Source organism: Rutilus rutilus (assembly GCF_951802725.1).
Source record: "Rutilus rutilus genome assembly, chromosome: 10".
NCBI lineage: Eukaryota > Metazoa > Chordata > Actinopteri > Cypriniformes > Leuciscidae > Rutilus > Rutilus rutilus.
Genome location: NC_140215.1, coordinates 12,341,400 through 12,355,146, shown reverse-complemented (window position 1 = coordinate 12,355,146; position 13,747 = coordinate 12,341,400). Strand labels below are relative to the sequence as shown.

The 13,747-nt window shown below is 36.7% G+C and overlaps 1 protein-coding gene across 1 annotated transcript; it reads left to right on the top strand.

The window, feature by feature from the left end:
• The first annotated feature begins 4,851 nt into the window (after positions 1-4,851).
• Positions 4,852-11,756, top strand: shox (shox homeobox). The gene is given in 7 exon segments (XM_084420258.1): positions 4,852-5,197; positions 6,556-6,764; positions 9,174-9,231; positions 9,544-9,632; positions 11,035-11,250; positions 11,527-11,593; positions 11,596-11,756. Coding segments are annotated over 7 exon segments (927 nt in total). The 5' UTR covers positions 4,852-4,944; the 3' UTR covers positions 11,631-11,756.
• Positions 11,757-13,747: the final 1,991 nt, after the last annotated feature.

The following is a 13,747-nucleotide window of genomic DNA, read 5'->3' as shown; positions in this document are numbered from 1 at the left end:
TCCCAAGCTATTAACTCTGATATGATCAGGAAAGATCCTCTTACTCAAATTCCCCTGTCACATCTCGGCTGGCAAGCTACATGCACGCTTGACCTCCGACAGATACAACATGGTCGTTGCCATGTAGATCGTGGTTTAATATACACGACTCATTACAGTCACTTGAAGATCTACTGGGTGATGTGGAAATATTTCTTCAATTCAAATGATTAAAATGCAAATAGACCCTTTTCTGCAAACTACTAAATTTAAGCTTAGTCAATCACTGTTAAATATTGTATGAAAAAGTGACTATAACTTAAGAGTGAAGCTGGTGTTTGTATCATTCAGAATAAATCAATATCATCAGAGATAACAGATACTCACATTACTTGCAAGACTGACATTGAATTACTTGCAAGACTGACTGACTGACTGTATTTTCTCAGTATAACATCAATAAAATATTGTAAACAGCCTTATATTCTATTCTTAAGAATTTAAGGACATTGCTCCATGTCCCAATAGATGCATATATAATATAGAGTCTTCAGTCTCTCAAGTAGACTAGTGCTAAATGGCTAGTCCAAAATGCTGCTGCCTGATCTGGATTGAAATCTCCAGAAATTCTCACATGTTTCAGCTCTGCTCAGTCTCCCCAAAAGCTTCAGGGGTGATGTTAGAATCTAATCTAAAACATTGACTCTGACCAACAATGCAGCCAATTGTTTGGCTCTGTTATCAGCAAACCACGATAAAAACGTACACCTCAACCTGGCTGCTACAATCAGCTGCATCCAGAATAAAAAGCCAGGAAGAGCTTGTTTGGGGTGGGATTGGAGAGGTGGAGGGCTCGGGGCGGTAGGTTTGTCAGAGTACTCTGTGGATTATTATGTTTCAAGGATAAAGTCAATTTAATACCATCAGCCTATGGGAAGAAAGCAGCAGAGGGAAAAGGAAGAGAAAAATGTGGTCTCATGCTTCAGGGTTTCAACACTCAGGACCTTTGGCTTTAAGCCATAATTTTGTTGATAATCAATTTCTGTACACGTTTCGCTTCAGCGGTTTCAAACACACACACACACAAAATGTACTAGACTGAAATAACTGCTGAGAAATTAAATTCAGGAACTACATGTCACAGATATTGATTTTAAATACAAATTCTGCAGAAAGAGTACAAAGAGATAAATGATTATGCGTGTAACAGAATTAACACATATAACTGCACATTTTTTCTAAGGTTAAATGCAAACTACAGCAAGTGTAACAAGAGACAGAAGGAAGCCTGTTAGGGTTAACTACGCCTCATTATCTTCCCTACATGCCTGTGCATAACACTCAAAACTGTCTGCCACTGGGGGTCGGCCATTGCACTTAATTGGGGGTTTAAACCCTGAAGTAATCAGCACGGCTCAAAACAACACCAAATAGCCACCATTTTAAATATGAATTTAGAACGCATTGGTCTCGTGAACATAAGGGATTAATCTGAGTGAATGAGCAAGTTCAAACGCTGTTATGGCATTTGTCAGAGTAAGCCTGGACTTCCCGCAGAAAGGTCTTGGGTCTCCTTTCCCCTCCACTTTATTAACAAGCTCCCTAACCCTTGTAAGAATGAGTGCTGCTTGAAGAATCACGGCACACATATAGCTCAGCTGAAACCGGGGACTGATTCACTGGCTGAATGATTAAATGGCCTGTTGCCAATAGACACAATTTTTACATCACAGTTCCCTGCTTTACTTTTAAGGGGCCACATGGTCCGGGCCTCTCACAAATGGCATTAAACTTAATAAAGCTGTTTATTTGCTAATAATGTGCCAAAAGATAATCAAAGGTAGGAGAGGAGGATGAACTTTAACATCACACAATTACAAGTAGTAAGGCATAATTACATTTACGTTTTGCATAACTGGAAGCAGGATCCTGCCTGCTGTCTCTGCAGTCTGATTAAGGGAATGCAAATAATTCAGAGCAATTATTTCTTAAAGTGCCAGGAGCCTATAGCCACCTGCCTGATTTGATATAAACTGAATCTGACAAAATAAAAATATAGGTACTGTTGTAGGGTGCAAACTGACAAAGAAAGTATTATTTACATGTGTTGAAGCATATATATATATATATATATATTTATTTATTTTGTACATGTGCATATATAGCCTATAAGTATTATTTACATTATATATATATATATATTTTTTTTTTTCAAAGAGGCCATGGTGTGAGTTTTTTTTTTTCTTCGACTAAGACAATGATGTCATAAATTTTCACGCACATCGCCCGTGGCTTCAGCTGTAAAATTGTTATCGACATTTCACTTGACGATTTATTTATTTCTTTACAACCCAGATATAGACTGTAATCCATCAACCTGTCCGACCCTAATTCGGTCACTTCCAGTGAAACCTTTTAGAGCCTAATTGTGATTTAATTGTGTCTGCTCACCCCTTACAGTCATAACAGAAAATATGTGAACAAGATACGAAATTATAAAATATGCCGATTAATAAGAAATAATAAACATATCGTTTATTAAGCCAAAAAAAGAAAGAAAAGAGGTTATACGGACCGAATAAGTCTTGATAAAATAATGAGTGACTGAATTTATTCGTTAGCTCTGTGCTGCGATTTTCAGTAGCATAACCTTTTATTTGTTAACGCTGTTTATGTTTAATGCTGGTAAATGCATTCTTACTTGGCCAATAAACTTCATCCAAACACAAGCGGCACCAAATTCACAAGGTCTCATAAATTTTCCGAACGAATAGAGAGAGAGAGAGAGAGAGAGAGAGAGAGAGAGAGAGAGAGAGAGAGAGAGAGAGAGAGAGAGAGAGGAAATATAATTCCTGCGCCTTTAAGAACTGTCTGCTACTAAACTTCAGTGACACTAGTGAGGCAGAAGAACACCCAGACTTGTCGATTTACCCACGTATAGCCTAGCATACAGTAGCCTAGGCTAATATCGATTCCCTGGAGGCTGTTGTGGATGGTGAACCGCACTGCACGTGTATTGTAGCGTATACTGACAAATTTGAAAGCATCTGCACCAGTCACTTTGAAGTTCTACAATCCGTTAAAGTGAGCTAGGTTTTTACAAAGGCCTGCTAGAAGGTATCACAGTAGAAACGCTGAAAATATTAAGGCCTACCCGTCTGCTCTAAGCTATAATAAAAACAACTGAGAAAGGAGTAATCCAACTTCATAAGCAGCGGTGTTTCAGCTTACTCTTGGAATCTCCCGGAATCAAAGGTGCACCTGACACACTTTATCCTTCCCTTGACGTGACCCTACAAATGAATTTCCATCCATCATCACTGCTTAAATATAGTCAATATTGCTCAGTTAAAAAAAAAATGTGAATAGAGTTTAAATGATGAGAATATGAATTCTCTTTTTATTTTATTTTTTGCATACAGATAAATAAAAAAAAACATTCTCGTTTGGAAGAAAAGTGATTTCTTTACCTGGAATAAAAAATTAGAGCATATGAATCACAGGGTCATATGTTAGAAAAATATTCAAATATGGGACTGCAGTCTTGAATGAGGATGGATTTAATAAATAAATCGCTATAAAACACGTCATCTGTGAGGTTTACATGAGCAATTTCACACCACGGTGCTCAATATTCACAGGGGATCATAACATCCTTTTGATTCTGCCCTTTTTATTCTCGCCCTGCACTGATCCGTGCATGCGATAATATCATAGCACCATATCCGAGCGACTTATGCATTTTTAAAATAACCACACTAGAAATAAATGCCCATGATCATGTCTGATGCATTTATCTTTTTTATACATTTTAAGAATTAAAAAAAAATACCCATACACAAAAAAATATTTAAATTCTTAAATATTTTGAGAGTATTTTTAGTACCCACATTTGTATTAAAGAGTATATAGATAAACTAACGCCTTGCATATATTTACATACAATATATTATTATTATCAGTGCTACAGTAAAATGACAATTCGTGCAATTAAACTGAACAATTATTGCAAATGCGCCTGGACACTTTGTGCTATACAATCACACCAAATGATTTCTTATCTGTGCTCATGGATGTTAAAAAATGTATATATAGAGTAGGCTAGATAGGCCTATTTGGACAACAATGTTTTTAAAATGTTTAATAAAAATACTTTTTCTAATAAAATAAAAGCACAGCCCTATGGGACACAACTATAGCCAACTGGAATATCAACTGTATGAAAGCGGCCAGTTTACGATATCACCTTATCAAGATACCATAGCCTTAAAATGTTATGATAAATTAGCCTATATTAAATTTATGCAATCTAAATATTCTATATATGAATATGGTCAATAATATAAAATATAAATAAATGTTATAAATTATATATTTTTATATTTTACTTGACTTAGGCTGTTTACGACGAATAGCCTAGCTGACAAACTAAACAAAACATTGAAAATATCGCAAAGTTGTCCACAAATGGGACGCTCGGGTCTATTTTCGCTTCAATTGGTTATTTTTCTTCGATCGGCAAATTCTCTATAGCCTCTGTCCATGTTAACGTCGATATACCAAAATGAACTGATAATGTCATGCTGCAATATTCATATCCTCTAATTGCGTCAGTGAAATTATCACAGAATTAATTAAACACGGTTCCCATTTCCAATTGACCACACGGCACTGTAGGAATCCTAATTAATTATAATTAAATTAAGGGGACTCCATCCAGTGCAGAATTGATTTGAGGAAAAGCGCTGAAAGTTGAATTCAGAAGCGCCTGTAATGACTCCAGACATGATGGCGATGGGGGCCGGGCTGAGGTGGCCGTGTATAAATAGTGTGATCTGAAAAACACAGACATAACAGCAGGAGTGATCTAAACCTTCTACACGCAAACATTTCGCCGAAATCACTGCTGAGCAGACACAAAGATTCGTGTTAGATTCATTTTAAAGTGGATTTCCGTAATCAGCCATGGAAGAACTCACGGCGTTCGTGTCGAAATCCTTCGATCAGAAAAGCAAGGAGACCAGCAAAGAGAGCATCACGTACAGGGAAGTTTTGGAGAGTGGTTTAGCCCGAGCCAGAGAGCTGGGAAACTCGGAGACCAACCTTCAGGAGATTACAGAAACCAACAACAACCATTGTCCGGTACACCTTTACAAGGAGCACGTAGACCTGGAAAAGGAGAAATTGAAGGAGTTTAACGTGACACGGGCTACTGACGGTGAGTTACACCATACGCAAAGTGTAATAATGTGTTTCGCTGGAGACGCGTTTACAACTACGTTTTACGCGCGAATACGTTTGGCGTTGTTGTTGAAATATCGATACAATCTGTTGAGGTCGTTTATATTATCTTAAATAAATATTTCGATTGTGTTAAGAAGCTAACTAGCATGCGAGTGGTGAATTTCAAGCTGTATTCAGCTGATGCAATGGTTCGTTGATGTGTGTGCCGTGTGGATGACTGTTTTTTTTTTTTTAGTAAAAGAACAGAATACACGATAGGCAATTTTAAGAAAGAGAATCACAATAAATGTATAAAAATAGTCGTCTGTCCTCACATTTGAGTAATTACAGTCAAAACAATAGGCCCCTGTCTTGTCAAATTTGAAAGAATGATCTATCAATGTATTCCTTAGCGTTCTTAGAATTGCCAGGAAATGACTAAAGACACTTATTTACTCTTTACGTACAAAACACTTAAAGTAAAAAAGTAAAAGTAAAAAAGAATATGATTTAACAGAACCATGTGGGTGATAATATTTTGAAAGAGAAATTTAATTTAAACCATGTGAAGAAAGACGTTTAACGACAAACTTGGCAGGCCCATGACAGTTTGTTTTTGGAATACAAATATATTAATAATAATAATAATAATAATAATAATAATGGTTAAATTTAAATGCCATTAATACATTAAAAACAAAACAACAAATATCATACCTTTAAAAGAATTAGAGAAAACAAATTATTGCAGTACAAGTAGCTATAGCTACTGTAATAATTTAGCATTAAAGTATTTATTATCTTATAAGATAAAGTTTAGCAAGTTTTGATTTAGGCTACAAAGCTTGCAAATAACACACTTTATTGTAATACAGCTCTGGAATGAGGATACAGCTCCATATTTCTTTTTTAAAGTGCAAAGCATTGGCTCTTTGTAAACTTCTAATGTCTCCTATCTTTATGTAATCTAATTTATTTATCTATGTCCCTTAAATATAAGAATCTGCCACTTAGAAGTTATGCATATAAAAATATCGAGAACATTTATAGTTTTATTTGCAAGTCTATTTTATTTGTATAGAGGCTATAAAGCGATTTTCCTAAATGTAGGCTATGTGGTTTCAAAGCAGCAGTAAGTCATTGTTCATCTCGGATTTTATATAACAAAATTGTTTTAATTTTTAAGCCAAAGTGTAGACACATCATATTAATTAGATTTAGGGAATTTTGTCTGCCGAATCTGAGTAGAATTCTCACCATTTGCAAGTAAAAAAAAAAAAAAAAAAAACTCATGTAGGTAATAAACGCTTTAAAGAAATGCTTTATTGATGTGCTCATGTTGTATTTTCACAGGAATTTACGACTGCAAAGACAAAAAGGAGGATGTGAAATCAGAGGACGAGGACGCACAGAGTAAACTGAAGCAGAGACGGAGCAGGACAAATTTTACCTTAGAGCAGCTGAATGAACTGGAGCGCTTATTTGATGAGACGCATTACCCGGACGCCTTCATGCGGGAGGAGTTGAGTCAGAGGCTGGGGCTGTCCGAGGCCCGCGTACAGGTAAGCTTATTTTCACTTCACGGATTATTAGTATTTTTTTATTTTTACAAAACTATTTTAGAACAGATAAAACAAGCAAATATCAAATATGACTACATTAAAATATGAATAATTGAAAACTACCAGAGAGCGTGTAGATTAATTTTTAAACGAATGCATCTTTTAGTGGAAATGCAAATAACCTGAATGTCAATTGGGGGTTCTGTGTCACTCATTTTTCATCGTTTTGCGTACATGGTCTTGAAATAGTTTAGGCCTGTGTGTGAAAATACATCAGTAATCTTAATCAGCGTGGCATAATGGAGAAAAATAATGTCCACGGAGGTTAGGCCTATTCATAATCTGTTTATTGCTTTTATATATAATATTAGCAAGTCATATAAATAATAAGTCTCTTATAATAGCGCTTTTGTGTTGTTTATGTTCATATGCCCAGAGGAGTTTATGACGCTGATAACTTAATGCCTGTAAACTAAAGAGTTTTTGTTATCAGCTTATAAAGTCAGAAATAATAGGCAATCTATTTATAAAGTATAGGCTAGCTACTGTTAAACACTTCTTAGGAATACGTGTTTTGTTGTTGAGGAGTGAACTGGCAATTGATATATAATAAGTGTGGTCGCTAGCTAGGCCTTTATTTCTCCTACACATTTGCACAAGTAGGCTATTAAATTTGTATATAACACCATGCGTCTGAGATGTTTAACATTTGGAAACAGTTGTTGTTATATTCACTCACACACAAAGCATTTCTGTTATCTTTCGATTTATGCGGGTTCGGTTTCAGTGGTGGGTGTGTGGATATGAAATAGCCTTTTAGTTCCTGCAGCAGCAGCTATATTCAAAGGAAAACTTGCTTATGTGCTGCAGAAAGATCTAACCACATCATTAAAATTAATGAAGAGATTGAACCGCTGCTGCAGGGGATACCTTCTTATGTCACTCACCTCATTTTCTCCAACCTCATCTTTGTAATATCTGCCATTGGCTTGATATACGGTTCCTATAAAAATGTATTAGGAATAATTCAATTCGGTCTTAACTCCTACAGTGACATACCTCGTGTTACAAAATGTAATGGGAAAATAAGTAACATTGTTTGCCAGTGTGACAGCTTGCAAGCACGACGTGTTTTAATGTTTCAGAAGCGGAGGCGAAATCAGATTAAAAGAGGAGACCAAAGAATAGGTCAGAGCTGTGATTCAAACCAAAAATTCACACTGCGTTAAAACGCCTCTCTATGAAATTTTATGACTCGTATCACATTTTAAATTTCGCTGAGTTAAACGCTATGGACGTGAAGGAGCTTAGTTGATATGAACCTGCTACTAGGCCTACTAGCCTACTGTCCTATAGAAGCCCCACGCCGACCAGCTGTCAAGAATCTAATTGAAAGTTATGAGACCTCAGTGAGGAGAAGGCAGTAATTCAATTACGACTAATATCTTTCGGTTTTTGGTGCAGGGCTAAATTAAATGTCATTATTCACTGTCTCTAATAAAAATCAAACGGAAATCAGATTAGGGTATTTGTGAACCGCATCATTGAGTGGTCCTTAATGAAGAAATAACTGTCGAAACCAGTGTAGCTCACTTTCCCTATAGCATAGTGCTGGATAATTACAATCGATCAAAGATTGAAATATGATGCATTCATTGTGGCGCACTGCAAGTCACACATTGACTACTACTACTAATAATAATAAATAAATAATAACATGTCATAATGACAAACCGGATTGTTTTTCAAAGAACAGGTTGACAGAGGCGTTTGCTTTTCAATTTTAATGAGCGAGTCTGAGCGTTTAATAGCCTGCATGATTTAACTGAACTGACCAGAGCGAGTAATGATGGAGAACAGTAGGCTAAATTCACATTGTTCAGAATTATTATTTCCCAACTTTTCAAGCACATATATGAAGCAGCAAATACAATTTTATATAAAAAAGAATAGCCTATATTTCACCGATGTAAAATTGTCGGTTAGCCAATATGCTTTGACAAAGGCTTGTAGGCCTATCGTCACTTTATTTACCAAAAAAAAAAAAAAAGGGAAGGGAAGGAAAAAAAAACCTACAATGTAGGCTTATTAAACGTAGTTAAAGAATATGCTACATAAAGAATTAAATTGTGTAGAAGATTAAAAAAAAAAAAGTGCAATATTAACCATGATGGAACAAAACTCGTTTTCCAATTTAAGTGTTTACTAAAGTAATATAGCCTAAAAAATAATAAATTAAGGCAACATAAATCGGCATTGTTTTTCTGTAATGCAGGTTGCAGGGGCAAACTGTATAGTGTAGCCTATAACAAATGTGCATTTTTTTTATTTATTTTTTTATTTAATGCCTAAAAGTCGTGAATGGTGATGACCACGATAAAGCATAACCGTATTTTATTTCTTTTTTAGGTATGGTTTCAGAACAGAAGAGCGAAATGCCGAAAACAGGAAAATCAAATGCACAAAGGTAAAATGCTGAAATAATCATTTAATAAATAACCTAATTATTCAATTTTTGTGTAAACATAAGGCTATATTTTATTATTTTATGCATTTTTTTTATTTATTTTTTATTTACGGGACTTGACCCAAGTCGGAGTAGCCTCCAGCCTCTGAGCACGTGCAAACCTCATTGCGCCGCAGCTCTGACAACACGCCATTTTTTCTTTTCTTTTTTTGAACTCATTACATTTTAAACTTAATTTAAATGGTGAAATAATTTACATTAAAAAAAGTCATCATGACTATCTTTGCTAATTTATCATTCTTTTCTATTCAGGTGTTATTTTGGGCACCGCGAGTCACCTGGACGCGTGCAGGGTAGCTCCTTACGTCAATATGGGCGCACTCCGAATGCCATTTCAACAGGTAAGAATAATATTTTGTGCATTCATCCAAATGCAAATGTGCAGTTCAGTCGACTAAATAAACATCTCGCCCCGCCATAACACCTGCCTAAAAGTAGCTAGTGGCCGAGAAAATGTTTAGGCTTTGACAACCAATCTGATTTGACGCTAGTCTCCATGCGTCGTGCGAAGGGCGCGAACCTTTCACCTCCGGGACCCGATGAGAGACGAATGAGATAAGAGGGACCGAGAGACATTTCATCTGGTGGTGAAGAACTGTCTGCATCACACAGACGAGAGAGCAGCCATAATTAAGCTAATAGCACAGCGAGGGGAAGGCAGATAAAAGAGATTATGAAAGAGGAATAACGCACTGATGGTTATTGGCACTGAGCAGCATTGGCAGGGCCCAGGCGTAAGGACTGCATACTGAACACCACAAATGTCCACCACCTGTTGTTCTGACTGCCCCTGTAGTGGGGTTGCACAGTCCAATTTGACTGATTTGTGGAGACATTGGAGCAAGTCCTGCTTTAATTCTGACGAGTATTTTCACACAGAGGTAATTAAAATAAATGCAAGTGCCAAGGATAAAGTCAGAAAGCCTGTGGTTAGAAATTGTGAGTAGCAAAGAAACTCAGATGAGACGGGCTGCATTCATACCTGATTATTTTCCTAAAATAACAGACTACCAGGTCTGACATTATTTATCCTCCTTTCAAAGTAATCTCCCTATGCTTCGCATTCACGTGGAAAACAAAAAAAGAAACACTGGTAAAACATTCTTTCCCAGTGTCAAAAACTTGCGCTGCTTGTCAGATGTTGTATTTAAGTTGGACCGCAAAATGTAAAGCTTTGAAATATTTATGATCCCTGTGCAGAGAAAGATGCATGAGAAGAATACTAAAAAATAAGTCACTTTTTAAGTCGGCGGATGTCTAATTTTCACCTCATCTTACTGAAATAATTGCTAAGAATCTGCAACCTGATATTTTATGCTGCCTGCTTACATCTTTTTCCCCCCCTAGGAACTATGCGAATAAATATTTATATATTTGAGAATGAATATTTTGGGTGCGAAATTGTTTATTTATGCCATTGAATATATAATTAAGATTACATGATGTTGGAGCTTTTAAAGGTTGTATGGAAAGATTCAGTGTGGATCAAACTAATATGCTGAGATTTGAGATTTGCAGCTGATGGACGTCCTTTGACTATTAAGCTGTCTGAACGCATTGCATAATTCAGCTCAAGAGCAGATGAAAAAGAATGCACTGAGTTAAGTGAGCGAGTGAGTGAGTGTTTTCACTGAAAGCACACAGTTGGAGCGGTGTCCGAGCCTGAAAGCGGATCCCTGCCGCTCCTCGAGCTGACCCCACGGCCGCTGACTAACTCCGTGTTTGTTTTTGCTCGCCCCGCAGGTCCAAGCTCAGTTACAGTTGGAGGGGGTCGGAACACACTCCCATCCTCATCTGCACCCACACCTCGCGGCCCACGCTCCCTATCTGATGTTCCCGCCCCCGCCCTTTGGATTACCGATCGCGTCGCTGGCAGACTCGGCCTCTGCAGCGGCCGCCGTGGTAGCGGCTGCCAAGAGCAATAGCAAGAACTCCAGCATCGCCGACCTGCGACTCAAGGCAAGAAAACACGCCGAGGCGCTGGGACTCTGACCCCCATGGGCTTCTCTGCTGCTCTGAACTGATAATTGCTTCTAACACAAGACTAAGCCTGTGAAAAGGCCGTGACACTCACAGTTAAAACAAAACAAAATAAAAACAAAAGAGAAAAAAGGGGTGTAAGGGGAGAGAATGAGAGAGAAAAAAAAGTCACAAAAAACCAGCTGCCAAAACAAACCACTTGTAGAGAAAGGTAATTAAATACCAATGAATCACCTTTTACTTTTCGCCCAACAGGCAGGACTTCTTGGAGGCCACTGGCTCAGCCCTTTCCAGGCACAGATCACAGCCCCAGGACCATACAAAAATGTCTGGATGTCTGTCTGAAAACCAGCGTTTAGGAGAGAAGACTTTTAAAAAAAAAAAGCAAAGGCAGACACAGAGTGAGACTAGAGGTTGTGTTTTTACGGACAGACACTGAAACTTTGGAATCTCAACCTCAGAGTGAAAAGAAAGAGACGGCCATATTTGCCTCCTACCACTGTGCCGCTGCCTAGTGCACGTGCTCAATTGAAGGATAGACCTATTGGGGCTGGCCTCCATTGTAACTGACATACATCTATGTTGATCACTGCCATGATAACCCTCCACTACAATTCATATCTAAAGCCGTTATTTGCATTTTTGATTTTTTTTTTCTTCTTCTTCTCTTTTTTTGGTCATTCTGCTGTGGACAAAGACTGGAAACAGCAATAACATCAATGGCACAATCGCCTGGTTTTTAGTGGAATTCTTATGATTCTTTCTGTTTTAGGAGGAAATGTTTCCTTCTGGGCATGTGTATGGACTTTTAGCTTTCATTCTCATATTTTGTGCTCTCTTTTTTATGTGATGTGTCCTGGAATAGAAGTGAACCTAGCTTTTGCACTTCAGGTCTTGTATTACGGTGTTTACAATCCTTAATGCAAGATATACTACTTTTATGTAAGGGGGAAACAAATTTGGCTTTCGTTTCGCTGAAATACATTTAAAATCACCTTTTCTGTTTGTTTCAAAAAGGATAAACAGCAACTTTGTAATGTAACATTTTAAGAAACATCAGTTTAACTGAAATGCAATTATGTGCAGTTAAGTGCAATACTGTAAATATGGAAAACGTAATATAGCGGTTGATGTTTGCTAATTAAACAATGATTTTTAAGTTGTTGGGTTTTCGGCACTGATGTCGATGTGTTGAAAGTTCTTTGCCACAAACACATCTTTAAAAGCTGTGTAAAAGATAATTTGCTGACTCATTTGCAATGTGCCATAACTCCCAGAAGTTTAATGGTATTCAAATATACTTTTGTACACGTGCATTAAAAGAGATATTGATATCACCTTGAAGCAGACGAGGACAAATTCATTTGACACTGTACAAAACTGCTCTAGGTTCATGGGTCATAAACACGTCTGTTTTTTTTAACATAACAATAAATCCACCAAAGACAACAATTTGATCACATTAATAGAGGTAGAATTATTTAACGCTCCAAAATCATTTACAGTATGACATGCGTTTTAGCAACTGCATACACAGTCTGTTTTCCCCATATAAACAAGAAGCTGTTCCCTGAAATTAAATTCAATCAAATTGAATACAACACGCTCAAGAAAACAGTAATATTTCCATTAGCGTACTATGAAACAAATTGCCAGTTCGGACATCAATTGCCTTTGAACTACAGTAGTAGATCTCGGTCAGGTCTACCTCTAACAATAATCGCTACATTGTGGGCTGTTTTCGTTGTTCACCATTACGGTTGTTTAGGAATGTTTCTGTTTCTTTCATTGGAGTCATAGGTGCTTTTATTTATTATTTGATCTGAAAGTTTATAAATGTTAAATTTCAAGTGTACATATTTACATGGCTTTGCATTTATTTTTATATATTTTTTAAATGTTAACATTTGCAACAGTTTTAAGCAAACGTGTGACTGCAGTACATTTGTTTGACTAAAATGTAGCGTGTTTGAGTTTACAAACATTTCAGGGATGGTGGATGAAACTTTGTGTTGAGATTTTCTTGATGCTCCAAGGAATTTGTTGTATCCCATCATATTGCATATGCAAGCATGCCCAAACATGATTCACCATTGAGTTTTTTTTTCTTCTGTTGTTTCACTTAAAAAAAGAATGTACATCTTGTACAAGTAATCTATCAATAAAAGTTATAAATATTTGTAAGAGAGTTTGTAAAACTTTGTGGCCCTCTGAAATTTGATGAATAAAGGTTGCTCTGGTTCAGATACGTTCTTATATAATATGCACACATTATTATTTCTACTAATTATTACCAAGACTCATCATAGAGGAGCCACAATATATTACATCCGAAAAGCTAAAGGTTGTTTCAAATGAAATGAGAATTTATTTTCTACCATGAAGGTGATGTGTGACAGCATTAGCTAAAAAAAAGAAGCATAAAACATGCCTTAACCATCTCCTACATGTAAATAATGATCTAAGTCTAATGCCT